Source organism: Aptenodytes patagonicus, unplaced genomic scaffold (genome assembly GCF_965638725.1).
Source record: "Aptenodytes patagonicus unplaced genomic scaffold, bAptPat1.pri.cur scaffold_185, whole genome shotgun sequence".
NCBI lineage: Eukaryota > Metazoa > Chordata > Aves > Sphenisciformes > Spheniscidae > Aptenodytes > Aptenodytes patagonicus.
Window position 1 is genome coordinate 79,713 of NW_027472121.1, and position 23,439 is coordinate 103,151.

General features: G+C 58.4%; 1 protein-coding gene across 1 annotated transcript; it reads right to left on the bottom strand.

The window, feature by feature from the left end:
- Window positions 1–376: 376 nt before the first annotated feature.
- LOC143173680 (peroxisome proliferator-activated receptor gamma coactivator 1-beta-like) lies at window positions 377–22,015 on the bottom strand. Its single transcript, XM_076363873.1, has 12 exons — window positions 21,968–22,015; window positions 12,942–13,115; window positions 10,923–11,135; window positions 8,907–9,023; window positions 6,932–8,108; window positions 6,282–6,318; window positions 5,792–5,856; window positions 4,554–5,316; window positions 3,995–4,070; window positions 3,002–3,123; window positions 2,450–2,604; window positions 377–745 (listed from the first exon to the last, which is right to left on the bottom strand). The coding sequence occupies exons 1-12, from the start codon at window positions 22,013–22,015 to the stop codon at window positions 642–644; spliced, it is 3,051 nt and encodes a 1,016-aa protein (XP_076219988.1). The 3' UTR covers window positions 377–641.
- Between the last annotated feature and the right edge of the window lie 1,424 nt (window positions 22,016–23,439).

Sequence of the window (23,439 nt, forward strand, 5' to 3'; positions counted from 1 at the left end):
GACCACCGAGCACCACGGTTTGCCGGTGGGGGAGGCGGGTGCCTCCACAGCCAACGGGTGAATGCAGGCTCCATGACTCTGCTCTGGCCCCCCATTTGCTGAGTGGCAAGTGCCTCATTACAGTGCATAGTTAAAAATCAAGGAAGCGGTACAATAAATCTGAATTACAGTACATCTGAGCCATAAATACATTTTTTTAAGTATATACTTTTTTTTTCTCCTCTTCTATTAAAAATTAGTTTATAATCCTGATTCTATTCACAATTAACAATTTCATCATCACACACTACGGACAAAAAAATGTTATGGTGAACACAGCTGCAACTCCACGGCGGGAGCATGGGGGGGGGGGGAGGGGGGAGAGGGGCTGGGGGGCTCCTAGGCTCACCCTAAAACAACCAGTCAGAAGCGGGGGGACTAACGTGTGGCAGTGAGACATCAACACCATGGGGACTCACAGACAGAAGCAGCTTTGTTCAATGTAAACATCGATCGGAAGGGACAGCAGTCTCTCTCTCGCGCGTGCGTGCTCTCTCTCGCTCTCTCTCGCTTTCCATAGACTGAATAATTTCTTTGAAAACGTAAACATATTGGAAGTGCCTTGACTGAGGTATTGAGGTATTCCTCCAAGGTTAAGGCTGTTACCGATGCAGGCTTAGCTGGGCCTCCTGCAGCAAGCTGTCAAAATCCATGGTCTCGTACTTGCTTTTCACAGAAGCTGGGGAGGACTCCTCCGCGCTGCAATCTGGGAACAGCAGGGACACAAGGCAGCCAGGTCAGGGAGTGGGGCACGAGCGTGCTCGCTGCTTGGCAGGGAGGGAAACTGAGGCACGGCAGGGCACTGCTCACTCGCCTGCTACCAGCATGCCGCAACCCGGCACCACAAAGCCAGCCTGGATGGTGATGGCGAAAGGGAGCAGGGACAGTGCTGTCTCTCCCCCATTGAAAAGAAGCTGTTGGGCAGAGGGGCTGTAGCAGTGCACAGCCCGGCAGGTCACACAGCACAGACACCCGTTTCCAGGTGCGCAAAAATCTGCCGGATGCAGCTGAATTCCAAGGCGCTGACACAGGGCCGTCCCCACGGGAGCCGTGCCGGTCGTGGGGAGCGGGGTGCCTGCCTGCAGTGCTCCCCAGCCCTCTGTCAGAAGCTGAACAAACAGTGCCACCGCAAAGCCTGGGAAATTCAGCAAATGCCAGAAATAAGGCTGCCTAATTTAACAGCAGCTTAACCCTTTTGAGTGTATATTTTTGAATGAGCCGTGAATGGGATGGTTGCATTTCACCTCTGCCTGTGGGCTCCCCATCTCATCCTGTACCAGGGCGAGCAGGATTTTAGGAACGAGCCAGGCTGTGCAATAAGGGGGTGACTGCTGGCCTTGCAGCAATCCGCAGGTGAGGAGCACTGAGGGGGGTTCTCCTATGCAGGGGAGCAGCTCTGGCCCCCCTCCCCACAACACTGCACAGCCATGTGCCAACATCCTTATCATGGGGTGCTATCTGTTTCTTATCTTCTCCGTGCCCAAAATGAGAGGCCCTGGGATTTATTTAGATGAACAACGGGCATTTGCGCTCACAACCAAAGTCAGAGGGATTGCTGCTCTGAGCAGATGAGGTATTATAAAGTGCTAAAAGATCGGGCAGTACTTGTATCAGACTGGGTATCTAGAGATAAGACTTAGGGCTTTATTTTCTGGGCCTCAGTCTGTCATGCATGAAGTGGGATACTAGAACCACTTCACCCGCTGCACAGGGTACAGAAGTAAATGCGTGGTGCTCGTGAAACACCTGAAGATCACAGCAACGAGGGCTGAGCAAAGCCTGGATCACATTTTTCTTGCAGGACTAGCATAGGGCTTCGCTCCTGTCCCTCAGCTCAGGCTGCAGCCCTACCACCCACGGAGGCCCTGGCTCACGCAGTCGCTGAGTGAGGCAGGAGGTCTTGCAGAAGCCCATACAGCACAGAAAGAGTTAATGTGACTGCAGCACATTTCAGTGCTGTCATTTTGGCTCAAGAGTGCATGTGCAGTGTGGTGAATCTGTCCTGTGGAGCAGCAAACCAGCCAGATCACCTCTCGGGCTAATGAGATGTTGCTGACTGCTTTCTCTAATGACTAGGAAGGGACTTCTCTGCTGTGTAAGAACGCAGCAGAGACAGGATGGGCTGTGGTCAGCTGAGACCCAGCAGCCCTGGGGTGTGATGCTACGTTTTGCAGCCAACATGCTCTGGGTCCTCACACCAGTTGATTTTCTTCTCTCCCCACAGTTTCCCAAGCCATCCAACTGAGCTAAGAGCAGCTATGTGAGCCATAGGAGAGGCGGTGGGCTTTCCCTGCAGGCTCTAAAGAGGTTTAGGAACCTTGCGTGACTAGGGTTCAGCAGTGCAACGTGCGGTTACGGCTCTGTGCTGATAAGCAGGACGCTTTGGAAAAAGCATCTCCTGCTTTCTTACCCAAGTCAGTGTATCTGGTCCAGAAGAAGTGCCCGAGGCCACCAGAGCTGAGCTGGAATGAAGGCTCGTTCCTCTTCCTTAGCGAGGTGCCGTTCTTCAGAGATAAGGCGGCATGCTCTGAATACCGGTAGGTGATGAAGCCATATTTATCCCCCCTGAGCAACCAGAGAAAGAATTCAAGATGCGATGGGCCCTGCAGCGCCTCTGACATGGCTCTGCCCAGCACTGCACCCCTATCCCTCCATCCCGCCATCTGTCCATCCCACCAGCCCTCCATCCTGCTGTCCCTCCATCCCACCGGCCCTCTCCATGCCCTTGGACCTGGGAACACATTGCATCTCCTGGCCCAAAGCGCTGAGACCGTGGGCTCAGCTGACCGAAGGGGTTGGCGTGGCACAGAGCACTTCATCCCACCAGCACAACCACATCACTCGTACATGCACAGCTGGATGCAGGGGTGACCCTGCACCACCTGGCAGCGCTGATGCTGCCACAGGAGAGGGGTTGCCCGTAGCCGCTGGAGCACCAGACCGAGGCTTGCTCAACACCCACCTATTAGTCCTGGACAGGACCTGACACTCCACAATTTCACCAAACACTTCAAAGCGTTTCTTCAGTTCGCTAGAACTCATGCTGCTGGAGAGGTTTCTGATATACACCACCCGGCCTTCCCCCTGGCAAAGCAAGCAAAACGTTTCAGGCTCCGGGAGCCCCGTGCCTCTGTGCTGCTGATGGGCGCTGGAAACGCAGGGCTGCCGAGGAGCCCTGAGGAGCCAGCGCCAGGAATCAGGCTGCAGCACGGCGATGCTGCCGCAGGCACAGCCTGACATCTCTGGGGTCTGGCTGTCTCCACTCCAGCTAGCTCATGGGTTTCACCCCCAGGACACCACTGCTGCAGGGGACAGCCATATCCATGTCCCTTAGGACAGTGTTACAGCCAGGCTGAAGCAGCCACCCCTGCCTTCTTCTCGTTTAAATTTCTCCTGCATTCCTGCAGCTTTTTCAGCTTCTGCTGGTGAAGATGCCAGGAAATATTCCCAAGAATTGCTAGGGGCAAAATTCAACTGCATTGCAGAAAAAAACATGCCAGAGGACTGTGTGAGCGTGTGTGTATATGCACAACAGTAGAGAGGACCAACAGTTACTTCCCCACATGCCCACCACTCTACCCAGCTCCCACACGCAGGGTTCCCGGTGCACGAGGCTGCCTCTGCAGCAGGACCGCATCCATAACGGCTGACCAGCTTCAGGGATTCCCCAGCTCACCCCGCTAATTGCCAATGCCACGTGTGCTGAAGCACCAGCGTAGGATGCTCCGGGCATTTCTGTGCCAAGAACTCCATGTATTGCCAATTGCCAGTGGCTTCCCCTTCACGTTAGGTTTTTGTCTCCCTCCTCCACCCCCATGTCCTCATTTAACACTGTCCTTGCACCAAGGGATGCTGAAGCCAGGGCTAATGGGCTCCACCGCTGCTTTTCTGGACTAAGAGGTGAACTGAGGCCTGGGGATTGCTTTGTCCCAGCATGGGGTCCCCGCTCACTTACGATGGCCTTTTCCCGTCTCTTCTCCAGCTGGCCCCGGTGCTCGCTCCCGCCCTGACACTGCTCGCCGTTCTCACACCTGGGAAGTGAGGGAGAGGAGGTCAGCCAGGGGGAAAGCTTCAAACATCAAAGAGAAGCCGAGGCACATGGCATCTGCAGCAGCAGGCAGGCACTCGGAAGCACCGGCAGCTGAGGAGAGACGGGTGTCTGGAAACACTGGAAAGGACACTGGAAAGTCCTTTCTGATAGATGCCAGAAGGGGTTCCCAGCCGGTGCTTGCCCCTTCCCAGGCATGGCTCTGGCCCCTGCCCATGCTCCATCACCCCCAGTGCAATGGAAATCCCTGGCTGCTTCCCTCCGGTGCTGCTTTCTCTGGCCATGGCTGATCTTTTCAGCAGCTGCTGATGTAGTACCAATTATTTCAATGGGTTTTCTTTCATTAATTAGTGTCTTTACTACTTGGGCTAGCAGACCAGAGAGAGTCAGGGCTGCCACACACCAGGGCAAAAACACAGGATGCAAGAACAGTCCCAAGTGCCCCCCCCTGCACTGCCCCCTGTACCTGAAGGTCCGTCTGCTTGCGGGCGATCGGGACCGGCAACACGAAGACCCCGAGCTGGACCTGCTCCGGGAACAGTAATGCAAACTGGTCCTGGAAAGGGGGTTTCTTCGCAGGCACAGCTTGGTGTTGCTGTGCTCTTCCTCTTCTTCCTCCTCCTCCTCCTCCTCCACAGGGGAGCTGCTTTCACTGCAGCTGTCTTCAAAGACGGTGTCATACTCAGGGGTCTTGCAGAAGACCATGTCCTCGTCATCAAGCGTACTGTCCAGAAAGCCAAAGTGCTTCGTTAAGCTGGCTCTGATCTCCTGGTCTCTCAGCTGCTTGATGCCGTCCTTCCACAGCATCTCGCCGCCCGCCTCCTTGCTGCCGAGGTCCAGCCCCTGGTAGTGGGCGGCCGGGACCCTCCTCTTGTGCTCCATCTCCACCTGGCCCAGGGGTTCCCACGACTTGAGCACCTTCCTCTGCAGGGCAGCCTCGGGCTTCAGCACCTGGCAGTAGTCGTGGTCCCCGAAGGAGCGGGAGAAGGGCCGCTTGAGCATGCCCTGCTGCTCAGGGAGTGCGGGGCGCCCCGCGGCTCGGCTCAGGTGGGCGAAGAGCTCTGTCCTCTCGGGGTGCTTCTTGGGGGCTTTTTGGGAGGCTGCCATGTCCCCTGCACCCCCGGGGCTGGGGGCTGTCCCGTCCTCCTTCCCTGGCTCCTGGGGGATGTCTGGCTTGTACAGGTCCTCCTCAGCGGGCTTGTACGGTGGAGTGGTCGGTGGCGTGAGACCTGAACCCCCCCAAACAAAGGGCAGGAGTCACCTCTGCCCCCACCATCCTGCCTCATCCCACCCTGACGCCTGAGCTGCACCAGGCGTTGCAAGGGAGGGAGGCTGCTTGGCCCCCGCAGCCTCATCCATCCAGTAGCACTTGGGGAAAAAGGATGCCTGATCCCAGAAGGGACCAGAGGACTCTCCCTTCCCTCCTGGCTCATGCAGCGGCCCCCCTGAACTGCTTCCCCATCCCAAGCACTGGCATCTCTGAAGGATGCAGCTTGCGAGCTGCTTGCAGTGCTTGGATGTGGAGGCAGCCCACGGGAAGTCCCCTGCATTTGCGGTGAAAAGGGGGACTCCCAGGCTGGGGGATGAACATGCCCACTTGGCTGGGTTCGGCTGGAGCCGGCAACTCCAGGCTAAATTTAGGGTAAATTTGCCCCCTCCCAGGGAGAATTTTTGCAAAATTAAAAAATTAAAAGCCTGTCCTACCTGCCGTCCCACACAGCTCCACAGTCAGCATCGGCTCAAAGTTTCTCTTCCCAAAGGTCGGGTCACTGGAGAAGAGAAGAAAATAAGGAGAGAGAAGGTATTTGGGTGAACCACAGTCCCCAAAAAACAGAAGGAAGCTGAGAAAACGCTGCCTATAAGCGAGCCCTCCCACCACGGCTAGTGCCTGACGGAGTAACCCCGCGGAGGGGCACAAGGGGCAGTGGGGTGAGCAGCGTGCCCTCCCCGTCCCAGCCAGATCTCCAGGGCATGCTGCCCCCACACAGAAATACCCTGCCCTCGGCCTGGGGTTCTCCAAGCTCCTTGCACCTGAGAGAGGGCCACAGCTCCCCACAGCCCCGCACCCAGCTGCATGGCTTGGTCTGCTCTGCAAAAGCAGCTTCGCTTGGTCACTGCAGATGCATGTCCAGCCAGACAAACCGAGGCAGCTTTCCAGCCCCAGCGCGGTTCATTTAGCCCTGTGCGCACTTACGTTTGTGCCAAGGACAGCATGAGACACCTGGGTGTTTCTGAAAGGCAGGGAGAGAAGCAGGGTTACCAGCAGAGCTGTGCTCCCTCCAGCGCCCGCGGTGCTCGTGGCGGGAGCCAGGCCCCCTCTGCCCACCCTGGCCTGGCGGGGGGCTGGGGACCGTGGGCTTTGCCTGCCTGCAAGGCGGCAGTGTCTGCAGGAGGGCTAACACTGCCAGGGTTGAGCCATTTGTGCTCACCAAGCGCTTGTGGATAGCTGCGATTTTGGGGCACCGGTGCAGCTGAACCCTGGTGCCCAGGCACAGGACGAGCCCGCAGGGAAGAGGGACCCGGAGGGATGGGGCAGCCCGGTCCCTGCTGGGTTAGCACTACACCGACTCCTGCATCTTGTTATACGGATGGGGAAACTGAGGCAGAAGTCCCCCATAGATTGAAACAGCACCCCAAAACCAGAACAGGGCCCCAACTCCCCATGCATGGGATCCCACAGGCACATGGGTCAGGGTTTGACTGTGCTTGGGGCTGCTCACAGCTTCACTGCCAGCTGAGTGCCAGGTGCCTGGCCAGCAGCGCTCACCCGTGGCAGGGATGGCACGGCCAGCGTGGGTGCACTGGGGAGGGGCGAGCAGAATGACAGCCCCCGGCCCCCCTCACCTGCTTGCTCCAGGAGGGCACAGCGTCGACTCTCAGCCCTGTCGCCCACCTCACCGTCCCCCAGGGAGCCCAGGGAGAGGGGCTGGGGCTCTGCTGGCGGTGCCATGCTCCCGCCGTCTCCCTCCTCCGTGGCCCCCACCTCCACTTCGGCCGCAGGCTCTTCAGCTGAGAAGCCCTCCAGCGCTGGGCATGGTGCAGGCTCCCTGCAGGCCAGGGTGTGCCGGGGGCCACGGCTGTCCCCTGCCTCCCGGGAGACGGCGGGCTCAGGGGGCGGCTCGTCGAGGAAGGAGAGCCAGTGGCTGAGCTCGGGGTTGAGTCTCTTGGACCGGCGGACGGCATAAACTGTGCTCTCCTGCTTGCGGGCCACCTTCCCCACGGCTGTGCCCAGGGCACCCGCATGCTTCCCAGCATCGTCCTCAAGGCCACCCAGCTCCCGCGGTGCCTCTGCCTCGGCCCCAGGGCTCTGCCGCGGCTCACCCTTCTCGGGTGCTGTTTTGGCTCTGGATGTGCAGGTCCCACCAGCATCCTCCCTGTCTTGGGCCGGTGGCACAGGGGAGCAGGAGCCGGGTGGCCAGGCCAGGGCGGCATACACGGGCTTGCCCAGGCGGTATGGCTTGCTCACATCGCACAGCAGGTCCCGTGCTAGCAGCTCTTTCAGGATGGAGAAGGATGCTCTGGGATTCTTGCAGCCCCCGGCCGCCTGCCAGGTGCAGCCCGGCCGGCTCTGGGCACTGCTGGGGGGGCCCGGCTGCGCGGGGCAGTCAGGTTTGGCTCTCTTGAAGGGGCTGCTGCAGGGCTGGGGCTTGGCGTCGGTGGCGTCGTGGGCGGGCAGCTTCCGCGGCGGCAGGCAGTAGGTGTGCATGTAGCGGATGAGCTCCACCACCGAGTGCATCTCCCCCTCGCAGGAGAACTGGCTGCTGGAGCCATCCTCCGCTGAGGAGGGGGGCGTCACTGAGTCACCGGAGCTCAGCGAGTCCTCGCTGGAGTCACTGTCATCCTCGTGATGGACACAGTTGCCCAGGGATGGGTGGTGGCGGCCGCTGGGGCACTCCTCAGGTGCCCGGGGGGCTTTGGTCTGGGGGCACGGGGCGATGGAGGTGAGGTGCCGATGCAGCTCAGTACAGCTGCGGCTCTGCGCCTGCGGGACACTTGCCCTCCTGTCCCGGGGACCCTCCACCTTCGGAGAGGAGAGAGGAGAAAGTCAGCCCCGAGCCCTGCAGCCATGACCTGATGCAAGTACCAGGCATGGGGGGAGAAGTCCCCCGGGCTAACAGAGCTGCCCCACATCCTTGAATCCCCCGGTCCCGGCCCACCAGCATCCTGACCTGCCTGGGGGTCAGCCCCACACCCCAGGGGGTTCCCACCAGGCACGTGGGGCCAGCAGCCCAACTGCTGCCCCTCCAGCAGCCAGCACGCAATGATGCTTCTTCTCCCTGGGAGGGATTTGCTGCTCTTCCCAGGCAATCTAATTTGCCGGGCCTAATGCACCGCACAATTACTATTAGCCAAGTAGAAAAATATTTGATGGCAAATTCTGCTGGGTTTCAAGAGATTAGCTTAAGTGACAGGGTCAGCTGTGCAGTGTGGCCTGCAGCTCTCCCCAGCCGATGGCTCCTGTGAGTCAGCTGGGAAGGGGGCAAGGGAGCAGCCAGGGAGCACGCAGGCCTTTCACAAACCAGCGCTCAGGGAAGCTGGGAGAGGCCTGACCCCACTGGGTCCAAATGAGATCGAGACATTTCTCAGCCTAGCATGAAGCCCGAAGGTTTTGCTGAGCCCGGACTGCAGCCCCCGCACAGACAGGGATGGGAACGCCACATGCTGCTCTGCCAGTGGTGACGGTCCCCGCCTGTCCCCAGCCGCTGGCCCAGCTCAGAGGCTGCCCACGCTCCCCAAAACCGTCCTTCAGTGACCTGCTTTAGGACGGTTCCTGAGATGGGGCTGGAATGGGCTCGAGCTCTGCCCACTGAGGTAGTACCTTTGCACAGGGCCGTGCGGGTCGGGACTTAGGGGTCCCCGGGCGCCGGGTGCTCCCGTCCCGCTGAGCCTCGCAGCTCGGAGGCACGTGCGATGGAGAGAGGAGCAACTTCTTCAGCTGCAAAGAGAAGCGGCAAGAAAAGGAGTCGGCATCACAGCAAGGGCATCACAGAAAGTGCCGACAGGGCCGCAGCCCCTTGGCTTGCACCTGCACTGGGCACGTCCATTGCTGAGCATCCGACCCAAAAATGGGGGAAGAAAAATAAAAAGTCAGGAAGGCGTTTCCCACCTCCCCGTGGCTGCGGGGGCAGATGCCTGGCCGCGCGCAGCCCTGAGGGGATCGGGACTGTCTCCACAGCATTCACCCACGTCCCCAGCAACTCCCAGCAGGTCGGGGCGATAGGGACATGAGGGAATTTACTTCCCAGGGGCATCCCCGCTCCTGTCAGACACACAGGAGCTGTCCTAACATCCAAACTTCTCACTCCATCAATTCTGCCCTTAGGTGACAGAGACTTTACATTGGCATGAGTGATGGGTTTGGACAGCTCGTTCAGGTCCCCGTGCAAGGCTCATTTAGCCGAAACATCCAGAGAGGGCCTTGATTAAGGCTCATTAATGAGCTTTCAAGGCATTTTGCAGATGCAAGGCCTTGTGGGACCTGTTGAGGATCTTCCCCAACACCCTCTGTCAAGCCCATGGGCGGTGGGAGTGGGGTTTTCCCTGAGCTACCCACAGTGCCGCCACTTCTCATGGCAAGGTCAGCATAACATTTTTCTTCTACTCAAAACCATTTTTGGTTAGGGGAAAAAAAAAACAAACCCCACACCCAGCAACAACATTTCATATTCCACCCATGTCGCACTAACAACCAAAGGCGACAACAACTCAACAGCAAGACGACTGCGTAGGCACCGGGGGACTGCACAGAGGAGACAGATCTGGGGCTCCCGTGCTGGCTGGCGGGCACAGAGCCCCGGGGCAGGCACAGGGGGTTTTAAGGGGTGATAGAAATAGGGGGTGCCCGGGTCAGGGTCTGCTGGGAACATCAGCTGGGGCACCCACAGCTTTAGGTGTGCAGCTCCTGTTGGTGGAAGCAACCAGCACCTTTCCCCCCCCACCCCTGCAACGTATACATCCTATATATACACATACATATTGTGTGTGATATATACCCCCCGCGCAGGGCATGGGCGGTGGAAATGCACGCTCTCACCACTGGATGTCACTCCTTCCCGCCACAGCCCCGGCTTTTGGGGAGACCCCGGGGCCAGGCTGGGGGTCCCTGGCGGGGACCATGAGCTCCAGGAAGGAGTGGGCTGGGTGCCCCTGTCCCAGGAGACCTCCCAGGAATGACGGTGGTTTGCAGCAAATGCTGCCAGTTAGTCCGGGCCAGGAGGGAGAGCGGGGCTGGAGCCCCGATATTGCAGGGAACAAAGAGGGATGCTCCAGTCACCAGATCTGTAGGGACTGGAGGCCACACAGCCCCTGAGGGGGTTGTGGTGGAAGGCATGGGGGGGGTCAAACCCTCCCGCTGAAAGCTGAGGGCATGGGCTGTCCGACACTCCGGCCAAGCCCCCTCTGTCCCTCCTGCGAGAGCAGCAGGGAGCTCGGCCCCAAGGCAGAGCCGGATGGGAGCAGCCACCGTTGCTCATGGGCACGGGGCTGGGATGTGCTAGGGAGACCCCCGGGCAGCCCCACATCCGCGCGTCCGATTAAAAGCAGATGTGGGTCTTGCCAAAGCAGCCACCACCCCTTTGACACCCGCCCCCACCCCTTCATATATATATTTGTATACACACAGCTTGTTCCCGTGAGGATGGTGATGGAGGTGACAGCAATGATGCAGAACATGTATACGTATACAATACAAGTATATGCTTTGGTATTGACGATTAAAGAGAGTTTTAAGCCTAGAATGAAAAAATTCAGACCTTTGCTTCCTATCATACCCATGCAGCCGGCTTATCAGGGGCTCATCCAAATCCACCTTAAACAGTAGGAAGTGGGTTCTTACTAGAGACAGCTCATCAAACTCGGGGGCCGGGGGCGGCCCCCCCGTGACCGGGGCGGTGGGTTTGGGGGAGGGGGCAGGCGAGGTGTAGGCATGGTTGAGCGTGTCCCCCTCTTCCATAGTTCGGAAGGCAGCCAGGCCCATGTCATCTCCCTGTATATCATCCAGTGTCTCGGTGAGGGCTGCCAGCAGTGCTTCGTTCTCGCTGTCTATTATCTGAAAGGAGAAGGCAGAGAAGAGAGGGGGAGTTAGGCTGGGCAGAGGGACCAGGGGATGCTGGGCAGGTGGAAGAGGGGCAGGCAGTGCCACACCAGCACCCACATTTCCCGGTGACCCTGCAGGGGACCTGGGAGAGCTTCTCCCCAAAGGAGCACTAGGATGGGATCAGGGGGAGAGAGACCCAACTGGAAAAGGAGCATCAGTCTGTCCCCCTGCACCCCCAGCAGGAAAATAATGAATCAGGGCATCTTCTCTCCCCATAGTTGCCTCCACCCCACCATGAGGCAAACAGCAGCAGATAAAGGACCTGTGATTAAAAGGCTCCTTGCCCAAATCCTCCTGACTCTGGGCTGCAAGCTCCCAAGTGAGCCAGGAGTTCCTTCTTTTCGGTCCTCCTCCATCATATTCTGAATGAAAACCATGTCCAACAAGAAGCAGGCTACCATCAGTTATAAAATTAGCGTGGGGGTAAATTCAGACTCACAAGGAGGACTGTTGACTGCACACAGCCTCCCATGTTTCTCTCATCTTGTTTGAAAATTAAATATCTTTTGTTCCATGCCCTAACCTTGCTCGCAGTTACTAGAGCAAGCTCCAGGGAAAGGCAGCAGGATGCTCCATTTTTGGCTCCATTTCTTTTCCTCCTGTTATTGGCACGAGACCGCTGTGCATACAAGTTCAGTGGGATACATTTCATCATACTCCATTGCTCCTAATGGGCCTGTCCTTTGCATTTCTTTTCTGTTTATCTTTTCCCCAGGAAGTTCAGCGGAAAATATGTATCTCGTGATGAAGGCCCTCAGCTGGACTGGACCATTTTCAAGCACAGCATCAGCATAGCATAAAAGCCAGAGGGTTGTTATTATGGTCAGGTTAGAAAATATTGGGGCTTTTTATTTTTTCTCCCCTCCTTGTTTAAATACAAATCCTCTTCCCTCCCAAAATGTAACCCAGAGTTGGTGACTAGCGGGCACCAGTGGATCGCAACCTTGTCTGAGGGGGTAAGAGCCTGGGTGCTGCTCAGGAGGGCATGGTGACCCCAGCCCCCGAGGACAGGGCACATCCAGGGCATGGCATGAGCTTTGGGAAAGGTGAGCAGGCTGCCCAGCCTGCTCTGCCCCCAGTCCCCGGGCAGCTTCTGCAGCTCCCTGCCTCCAACCTGCCTGTGCTGTGCTCACAGCCCTGCCCTGGCGCCACAGCTCTGTGAGATGCTCAGCTCTTCCGCAAGGAGAGGCAAAAACATGCCGAGGGACAAGGACCAGCCCTGCCGGTGCCCAGGAGCATCCTCTGCCCTGGCACCACTTTGTACCGCGTGGTCCCAGGTGCCGGCACAGTGATGGGGCCATCCCAGTACAAAGGCTAGGAGAGAAACCAGCTGCCCTCTGCCAGAGGGACCCCAGCCCCAAACACAGGGAGGATGCCAGAGGTAGAGAAAGGGGCTGCTTTCTGCTCCTGAGAAATAAATATACCTGCCCCACGCCACAGCCCTGAGACCCCCGCGCTGCTGCCCCGGCACACCCTGCCATCCTGGGAATTGAACGGGACATGCTGTGCACTAGCTGTAGTTCCCTTTTAATAATACATCACAGGAGTGCTGGCTCAGCAGCAGTCCTCTGCTTGTCCACCTCCTCATTAGCCTTACTCTGCTTGCTCCATTTACAGCCAGCACGCAAATTAATGGAGCACTAATCAGCTGGGGAGGAGCTATTAATAGTTGTGTAGGTCCCCTCCATCCTCCCTCCTTCTTCCACTCTCCCCCTAGCCTCCATCCCCAGGTCCCCTGTGCCAGGAGGATGGGGGTACCTGGAAGAGCTCGGAGTCGTCAGTGCTGTACTGGCTGGAGTCGGTCTCCGAGTGCTCCCCACACCACTGCAGCTCACTGAAGCAGCCGGCCGAGTCAAAGTCGCTGGCATCCAGCTGAGACAAATCAATCTCAGGGAAGTCGGAGTAGAGGTGCTCCTCGCCAGACACCTCATACTGAGGAGAGAAGAGAAAGGTGGTAAGCCCACCGCCACGCCAGAGGGGCAGGCAGCAACAGGCAGCAGCAACCACCTGCGGAGACAGCCGGTCTCCCCTCATGCTGTCACCTCCGCTCAATCCCATTACTCAGACCCTCTTTCGAATCAGCTTTAGCAAGTGGCTCCAGGAGCAATTACACGGCAGTGGAGAGCACAGAGAGTACCTCTTCACTGCACATCTTGCAAATCAGTTTGCACAGCCTGGCACTGGCACTGCTGGTTACTGAAAGCCACCCCACAACTGCCACCAAACCCCCCCTCTTGCGTCCCATGCTGTGGCAGATGTCAAAACAGCAGCATCTGCACGGGAAGAGCCTCGTCCCCTCTGGCGAGCAGAAGCTCAAGGCACAGCACAGCCGCCCAGACTGCGGTAAAGCAGCTGCTGGTGCTCTTAGGGGAAACCATTCCTGCCTTTGGTGCCCTAAGGGTGACATCCAGGGTTATCCCGCTGCCCTGGGGATCAGCGATAACAGAGCGAGGCAAGAGGCTTGGGCGCACACAAGACAGCAACACACGGGGCCAGGCTCCAGTGGGCAGCCTCACGCTCGGTCGGTGTGGCTGCTCCGTAACCTGTCCCTGCCCTTGCCACATGGCACTGAATCACTCGGGGACAGTTCCTCTGGGGAATCTGCACATCCTGCACATCCCAAGGCAGCACCAAGGCAATACAGACCCTGAGACCCGCATTGCACACACAGGATGAGAAAAACAGCATGGAAACGAATTGATGTCTGGGTGCACACGGGGCAATGCGAGCTCTAGGAACTGAGCTAAAAATCTCATTTAACCACAGAAAGCAGCTGGAACCTGCCTCGCTTCTGCCTGGCTCCCAGCCGCTGCCCAGCCACAAAGTCCCACGGCTGCATCCAGCACCCGCGGGAGCGAGGGCTGGCACTGGCATGGCCTTGCCTGCACTGCCACTCGCTGCCTGCACCAAGCCCCCGGGTCATGCTTGGTTTTGCCCCTGATGTCCAGGTTCAAACGCGGCGGGGAAAGGTCTGGTGCGACTCCTCCCGGTATTGGCTGCCCGGGGGGAGTTTTCTGGCAATGAGGGAAGCAAGTTTATTTACAGAGCAAATGCATTTTGGGGCAGGCAAATATCTGAGCACGTGAGAGAGGCTGCAGGGGCAGGAGAACGTGGGGGCCTCCCCTCCTGAAATGCCCTGGAAGGGTCTCCTCTGAAACTCAAGGGTAAGGAAAAGGGATTTCAAACTGAGCTGCAGGAATGGAAAAGACAGTGGTTTCTCTCTTTCTCTTGCCTTTTTTTTTTTTAATTGGGATAATCTGGGATTATTGATTGTGTTCCCATAGGCTGAGGAGCCTGTGTGCCAGTGCTTCCCACCAGGTTTAGGATACCCTGTGCCACACCAAAGGACATTCCTGTGTACACAGCTCCCCCCCATTTTGCATTTCTCATCTGCTTTCTGCCCCGTTCCCACCCAGGGGTGGCAAGGAAAGCGTGAGTGGTTTGGAGGATGCAGCAAGGGCAGGAGAGAGTGGCTTCACAGCCCAATAGCGAGCCAGTGCTGTGTCCCAGCAGCAGACCACTGGCCTGGCTGTCCCCATGGCCGCAGCAGGGCTGGGGGCTGTGGGGAACTGCTGACCCTGACCCAGCCCCGCCGGTGTGGGCAAACCCCACAGGGGACCGGGCAGCTGCCCCTGTGCTTGGGGGGATGCTCTCCCCAGTGTCTTCCATCTGCCCTGCTGCTAGAGGGAGGTGTATCAGGTAGACATCTATGAGCGTGGTGCCGCCAATTGTATCGGGCGCAAAAAAACATCTATGCAATGCCCTGAACAGCTCCGGGATCCGGATACTCCTCGTGGGCCCCCCAAGGCTGGGGCTCTTCAAACCTGCCCTGCGAAAACCTTTGCTCCCCGGGTGGTCAGAGCGCATGTAGCAGGTCAAGGGTCCCCGTCCTCATCACTGCCAGCTCTGGGGGACACAGATGTTACCTTTCCCCCAGCTCTCCTGTCCTCTCTGCTCAGGGGCATTCTGGGCTGCTCTGGGATCAGACGTCCTTTGGCCTCTCAGATGTGTCCCTTACCTGCTGTGGCTTGTCCCTGCTTTCCTGCCACCGCTCTTGCGCCTGCTCCAGAAGAAATCTTGCAACAACTTTGGCTCCCCCTTCTCCCCAAATCTTCCCATGGGAACACAGGCAAAGGCTTTTATTTTTAGAAAAGCCATACATACATATATATATGTGTGTGTGTGTGTGTGCGCGTTCAATTAAAAATAGCAAAGCAGTCAAATTCTCCTGCTCCTTTTGATATGCCACAAGGGAAAAGATCCTGGTGCTGAGATCACAAGGAGCAGCTGACACCAGTGCTTGGGACATCTTTTGATCAACTCCACAGATGTGACAAGTCCCCATTGGCAACAGGGCTGGGTAAAAATAAACTCCTGCAATCTAATGCTGCTGAGCTGCCCTCTCTGGGCACCCCGAAGGCAGGAGTGCCCCGGCACTGCCATGCTGCGTGCAGCCATCCCAAGGCAGTGGTTGGCAGTGGATGCTCCCAGGTTCCCAGCTAGCACAGGTCAGGACTGCCCAAAAACGCTGCTCTGCCTGCATCGGTCCCCCTCCTCTTTGGAAAAAGTGGGTAGAGCCTTTGCTCAGTGCAGCTGCCCGCATGGGCACCTTGCAGGGCATCCTAGCACGAAGCTGCGGCTCCAGCCAGCCCCCTCTGCTAGAAAGGGTCATTTAACCGGCCCAGCCACCGAGGACTTGAGTCTCTGGAGGAAATCCATCACTCTGAGCACCACTAGCCCGGCACTGAGCGCTGAGAACAGAGCCCCTCTGGGCTGGCCGCAAGGGTGGGGGAGGACCCAGCCCCCCTGCCCGGGTAGGGAGTGGCAGTGATGGGGAGGCTGCCTGTGGGCACTGGACCTCATCTGCTCTGACTTTCCCTTTTCCCACCCTTTGCATTTCCTGCTGCCTTGGGAGAGGAGTGAACTTTTGTTCTAATTTTACTCGGGAGTTTGTAGGAAGATCAGCCATGGGTTCTTGGTGTGCAGCCAGCAAACACCCATGGAGACATGCTCAAAAATTCAGAGGCATCCTCCAGCCCAGACACCTGGCCCGTGCACGCTGCAGCATAGCCGCGACTAGAAAGCTGCCGGCAGCTCGTTGCGACTTGTCTGATGAATCCCTGCTCCGGGGAAGAGGGATGCCCAGGCAGCTATGTGGGTGCCCCTGTGCCTCCTCCTTTGGGGGAGCAGGAGCCCAAGCCTGGGCATCCCCTTGGGCAGCAGGAGCGCCCTGCAGCAGCACTGCATGGGCAGCTGCACCTGAAAGCTGAAGCTAAAAGGTGGAGGGCATTTGGGGGAACGGCCTCCATTCAGAGACGTCCTCCTCAGCTTTATTTAAAGCATGAACCAACTCTGACCTCAGCCCTAGCAGAAATGCAATTGCAATTACAGGACAAAGAGGCAGCTGATACTCGCTTGCATGTTGTAAGGAGCTTCGCCTATACAGAGGCTTTGCTTGCTGGGAGGACAGAGCATTAACGTTTTTATTCATTTACTGCTGAGCTCGGACAGCCCTTCCCTGCTGCGAGAGGTTTATAACTTCAATCGTGGGAGCAGAGCTTGCCCCGGGAGGCTGGCAGGGACCCTCGCACCGAGGGTTTGTGCTCGTTTCATGCCCCTGCCGAGGCTGGCCAGACCCAGCAGCAGCCATGCTGTGCATGCCCGGGGACAGCCTGGAGATCAGGAAGGCTCTCTGCCCGCCGCGGCTGCACCGCCCCACTGCCAGCCCCACCGTCCATGTCAACCACGGCGGAGCTGGCAATAGAGAGAAAGTGCAAGGGACAGTCTCCAAACCAGCAGTCAAGGACATCCAGAGGTCACCTCGCCAACTTTCCTGTCCCAGGGAGCCTCGGCTGCACCTAAACATTTCCAGACAAGTACCAGCGAGGCCTCTCCCTAAGCACTGCAGTTGTGGAAGGGCTGGCTCCCCCCCAGCCTGTGCCTATGCCTTCTCCTGGAAACCCCACGCGAGCAAATCAGTCTGAGAGCTTCTGGTGGCTCCTTGGTCAGTATCCCTTTGTCTCCCAGGGCTGCGAATGGAAGAGCTCCCAGGTGCTCTGGGGACTGCACCTACCAGGGCACCTGCTGCTCCGACTCCCTGTCCCTTTGCAAAGTCCCTGATCTTTGCCCTTCCTGGGGCAGTGGCAAGGCAAAGCGGGATGAGGAGCTGACATGGGGGTTAGCTCCATCTCCCTGCCCGATCGTGAGGTTGGCCGATGTGGGCAATCGTCTCTAGTGTCCCCAGCAGCTCCAGCATGTGTCCTGGGCTGGATGTGCAGCAGAGTGAGGGCAGCCACTGGCTAGAGCCACATCCAAGGATGCCCCATTGAGCGCAGCTCAGTGCTGGCTCCTGACGTCGTGGGGATGGCAGGTGGTACATTTCCCCTTTCAGGTCTTTCTCCTGCTTTGGAGCAGCATTAACTCTGGTGTGGGAGCATGTGAGGTCTTATCTCTGCAGAGACATACGGTTCCTCTCCAAGCCCAACTCTAATTCAAATATTGGATTAATGAGACAGGAAATGTTTTCCTCTTTTTCAGTGTCAACTTGGGCTCCTCAGACTAAACTCCCCAGTTAGTGGGGCTGGAGAGGCCAGCTGGGAAGCGGGCTGCCGGCTCCTGTGGGCAGCCATACCCAGCGAGCCCACCAAGAGCAGACCTTGGCTCCATGTGTGTGCAGCCAGCTTGCCCTGGGAGCGTGCAGCGCACGGCCCTCCTGCCTGCCAGCCTGAAAACAGGCACCTGCCACCCGGAGTTCAGCAGCCTTTAGGCAAATGCTGATGCTTTGGGGTTTTGCCTTCCCTGCAGCAAGCCTGGGAAAGAAGCAAAGGGGCGATGCCACCTCCGGACACGGTCTTCAAGGAACTACAGCCCTGCTGCCAGGAGATAGCAACCTAAACCAGGGCAAGCAAGAGAGCTCAGCTGGCCATTGCTTATAACTGGCTCAGAGAGGCTGAGGACAGGGCAGTGACGGTGACAAAGAGACCTGCAGGTCCTCTCCTCTGTCACACCCCCGACAACAGCACCAGTAGAAATTTCTCTTATCTGCAAAACCTCTTGGCCCAGCCCCTTGAAGTTGTGGCCAAGTATTTTGCAGCGAGGCTCTGAGCGCACCGGGTGATGGTACACGCATTGTGCTCATGCTTAGTGAGGCTGCAAAAGTTTCAGCTTCTGAAGTCTGCCGGCGCGAAAAGCGCTGCTGGACGGGCACAACGCCTTCACAGGAACTTAATCCTGTTTAAGCCTGGGAGGCCAGATTTGCATTGCTGCCTGCATATACGGCCCCAGGATGCTTTGCAGTTGCCTTATCACTTGCATGCCACTTTGCTGTACAGAAAAAAGGAAGGAAAGCGGCAGCTCCTCAGAGGGGCCGAAGGAACCGGCCAGAAACAGGCAGCCCATCTCCTCGCCAAGGAGCCGAAGCAGTGACTCAGCCCTGCACGGAGCCTCCTCCTTCCCCACAGCCGAGTGCCTACCCAAAGCATTAAGGGATAAATATACATCCACACGCGCTGGAGACAGAGCCCCAAATTAGCCAGTAGCATTTAGGCTGGGACCCAAACCAGCAGAAGGTGAGAAATGCCGAGAACACGAAGTGCCGGCTCCTGCCAGCCCTCCCTTGGCGGCACGGGCAGCACTGGCTCCTGGTGCCCATGTTCGGACAAGGAGTTTCCCTCTCCTCGCCTTCACCCCAAGCTTGTCTCTAAAAAGGAAAGAAAATCCTTGGGCAGGGGTTTTGGAGAGAGCCGTCCGGGCTTATCAGGGAAATCCGTAATTACAGACTGCTTGAAATGGGGATTACAGCCATGCAGGGAGACGGGCACCGCGCAGCTGTTTCACTGGGATGAACTCTTCCCCGGGCAGGCAGCAGCGGGCTGGCTGGTGCAGTGGTGGGCACGGCTGCCCGCCCCGCTAGCTGCTTCTGGCAGGTGGGAGCCCCACTCGGGCAGGCAGGGATGCGTGCATGCAGACCCCTAGCACACTCCCAGGCCGCCCCAGCACTGGAGCAGGGAGGCGATGGGGGCACGCAGCCACCGCAACCCACGCCGGGGCCAAACCCAGCCCCGTCCACTCCCGGGGTGCACCCTGCTGTCCCTGCGGCTCCCACCCAGGGGATGCGGTCCCCATGCAGTCAGGCCACCAGCACCCTGGGCGGGTGAAGCTGGGTGCTGCCACCCCCTTATCATCCCTAAGGACACGCCAGCTCCCTCCCAGCCCTCCCAACCCAGAGGGACCCGCGTGGAGCAGGCAGCCCCCCTCCAGTACCGGGGAGGAGGGCAGAGGTGGGGATGAAGGAGAGAGCTATAAATAAGTGTAAATACAGCAAGGAGGCACCTGGCGAGAGCTGTGAAGGTCACCAGAGCATGTGCCAGCAGATAAGCAACCCACCTCCCCACCGGCATTTGACAAAATGTCACTGTGAATGAGGGAGAGGTGGTGTCGGGTGCCTTGGCCCGGCTGCCCCTCACCACCCCCCGATATTTATAGCCTGAAAGCCCCAAAGTGGAGGGCAAGCAGTCCCTCCTTGGGAGGCAGCGAAGGCAGAGGGGACCCTGCCTGCAAACACACCGATGTGACATGGCGGAGGGAGGCACGAGGAATGCAGAGGCAGGGCTGCGCAGCAGCAGGCTGCCACTCCCTCATCCAGCTCCCCAATTTGGGGGGAAAAGGAGCACAGGAATCGCCCAGGCTCCTGGGTCTGCACAGAGGTGTGCAACGCCTTGCTGTCCTGCTAGGAGCAGGGCATTTCACCCTCTGCACTCTGTTGATTTTTAATTTTTTTTTAATTTCTACTAATCTGTTTTAACGATTCAGCCCAGCCAGCAAGAGGAAGAAACAGCACTAGCATTTAAAGCCTGGACAAAATAAACAGCAGGTTGATCCTTTCTTCCACTCAAGCTGCTCAAAAACAACTGCTGCATGTGGGAGCTGCCGCGGCAGTGCCGGGCCCCAAGCCGGATGCCCTGCACCGGCACGCATGGAGCAGCCGCCCTCCCGACGCAGCCCGTGAAGTGCAGAGCGGGCAAGGGGAGGGGGTGCAGGCAGCACCAGCTACCCGGCCCAGCGGCACCAGCAGGACAAGGGGTGCTTGGTGCCAGGCTCTGAGCCACAGCCTGAGTGTGAACACGATCTCGCTCGCTGACTTTTGTCTTACATTAGAAGGGTGTAATTAAGATCAACCATGAGATGCCAGTAATAGGAAATATTAAACATTAACTGCAAACAATAAACACGAACTTGCCAGGATATCTTTGATATGGAGGAAAGATGGAAGAAATTGCACTAAACTATCCCTGAGTCACAGGATAGAAAAAAGGAGCCTGAGATACTGGTAATAATGCCCTGAATAAATAACGATCTGCTGGAACACTTTAAACAAAGGTGTGTCAGCTTTAGGAAGAAGGGCAGCAGCAAAGTATATCACAGGTTACAGAGCTGCATGTTCATACTATACTCGGCAGCCATTTATTTGGGCTCCAGATTAGAGAGTCCACTTTATTTCTGCCTGAGCTCCAGGATGGGCCAGCCCAGGGCTGCAGGACTCACCGATGCCGTGGAAGAGCTGGGGAGACCCCGCAGCCCCAGCCGCCCCGCGCAGAGCCCAAAGCACCTCCCCACTGCCGTCACCCTCCGGCACCGCCACCACCAGGGCAGCACCACCAAGCACCAGGCAAGGGCAGAAAAGGAGACCCAATGGTTGTTTTGCCCCGTGCAAGGAGAGGGGGCAGCAGGTAGATGCAGCGGGGAACGGGCCGTTCCCAAAGAGGGACGCTCTTCTCTCAACACTGGCTAATGGAAACAGCACCTGCCAATTGCGGCTGCTGCCAAGCGCCATGCCGTGCCAGCTGCTGCTGCTGCCACGTCCCCAGGGTACAGTCTGCCAGGCAGAGAGGGCTGCCCGGGCAGTGCCAACATGCTCAGGCACACACAGCATGCTGATAACAGTGTCTCCCATTGCAAGAGAAGTGTGACAGCTTTATCCTGCACCCCTGCAGCCAAACAGCAGCACCCCATGCCAACCCTGCCAGCAGCCAGCCCGGCAAACACCACCCACCACCTGCTGATCCTGGCACAGCAGAGAGCAGCACCCCCAAATATGCACATGCCAGCAGCTGCTGCCAGCCTTGCCCCAGTCACTGATGGGTGTTGCTGCAGGCAGCAGGGCTGGCACTGCTCGATGGCATCAGCCAGGCAGGGCACAGGCCTGGTCCTGAACCCTGGTGGTGTTTTCTAAGAAATTCCTTGTTATCATCTGCCCCAAAACCAAAGGCAGGACCAACAGACAGCAACCGGCACGTACTGAGCCGGGTACAAAAGCACAGTGGGAATTGAAATGTCCCGTCAGCTCGGGAGGTCTCCAGCCCTGCCATGCCATCCACCAGCCATGGGGAGAGAGGCACAGGCAGGAGCAGGCAGGTGTTGTGCTCCAGCACGATGCTCACCTCCTCGCCGCAGCATTTCTCCAGCGAGGCAGCACAGCCTGCACGAGGCAAGGACAGAGCAAGAGGTGGCACAAGCCCTGCAACCTTGAGAGGCTCTGCCCAGAGGATGCCCAGCAGGACAGGGAGCAGCGGGGGCCGTGGCTGAGGCCAGCAGGGGCATCGAGACCCCGAAACTCTCGGGACTGCTTCCGCTCGCAGACCCACAGCTGGAGGTGGCAGGAAACGCTGTGGCCCCGCGAGACAGGCTGGGGAGCCCCGCGAACAGGGGTGCCCCTGACCTCCAGCCAGGCTGGCGGCACAGGGGGGCCAGACTGTGCCGTAGGAGGGGACAAGCGCTTGACTCACCGAGGAGCTGACTATTAGCCAGCTCTGCTGGTCACAAAAATTCCCCATGATGGCAACTCCCTCCTTTTGAAAGGAAAACATGAGGGGGCGATTATTTTCAGACCTTCCTCTTCTGATGTCCTGGCAGCCAGCAGCCATATGACAGCTGTGGGCAGAGGGACGCCAGCGAGGAGGCTCCCCCGGGGTCAGGGTGGCCGCAGGGGCTGGAGGAGGAGCAGCCCTGTCCCTGCCCTGCTCTGGCCACCGGCCCCTTTGGAGGTTTGGTCACCAGCTTGTGGGCTGATGGGGCTCCACAAGGCCCTTTCTGTCCGGAGGATATTGCAGACATCCTCCCATGGTGCAGCCCTTCCCAGCTAACACGAGTTCAGCTCCATGGGCACTGTTTGCCCTGGCACCGGCAGCTCTTCACCCCTCTCAGCTGGCTGCAAGAGCAAATCCCTGCCAGGAGGCAGCGAGCAACTGTCCCTCCAGCTCCCCACACTACGAGTGAGGTTGAACCTGCAGTAGCACAAGGAGGAAAGCAGAACCGCTGCCCACAGGGACCATGGTAGACATCACTGTGTCGTGCCACGTCGGGTTCCCCCTCCAGCTCCAGAGCTGCGCAGGCTGCACAGGCAAGCCCAGCCTCAGCTGTGCTCCCTACCCACAGCCACAGCCTCGGAATCTTCCACAGTGTTGTGCTTGGAGAGCTCCTTTTGGCTTTGCCAGGAGCCACAGCCACAGCCTGTGGTCCTGGGAATCCCTGAACTACTCCCAGGGGCTGGCACAGGCAACATGGGAAGCCGGGAGGCTTACAGGGTCCACGGGCAGGCGGCAGGGAGTGAGCGTGCTCTCAGCTCTCAGTTGCACCGGAGTCACTCACCCAACGGTGCCACCAGCTCTGGGGTTGCTGCCCTGAGGCTGTGAAATGATAGGGGAGGGGAGGCCAGCTCAGGGTGAACTATCATTACTGAAATATCCTCCTTCCCTGGCTCAGGACACCAAACACAGGGCTTTCTGGGTGGCAGCTAGTGGGAAGCAGCGGCTCAGCATGCAGCCTGGCTCTGCTGCGCTCGGGGGTGGGGGGGGGGGGGCTGCAATTCCTGACGCATTCTGGTGCTCCATGTCAGCAGTTCTGTGGCCATGACACAGAAGCCGAGGTTAAAGCCAGCCCGAATCCTGCCCCTTTACATACACATGTGAAGAGCCGGTGAAGAGAACCTGCTGACTGCCGGACACCACAGCCCAGTGTTATCCCTCTGCCAGGTCTGTGGCCGTCATCTGCAGGATGCTCTTCACCTCCCCGTGCTACAGATGCCTTTTTGGACCTTGCCGTTGCTCCCATGCAGAGCAGGGACTGTCTGGGCAGCCTGTCCCCCACTGGGAGCACTCCTAGTCCCTTTTGCCAGGGAGGTGGCAGGCAGGGGAGGGAGGAAAGCATCTCTCCTGCCTGCCTGCCTGCCTGCGGGTTTTGTACCACAAGGTCCCCCCAC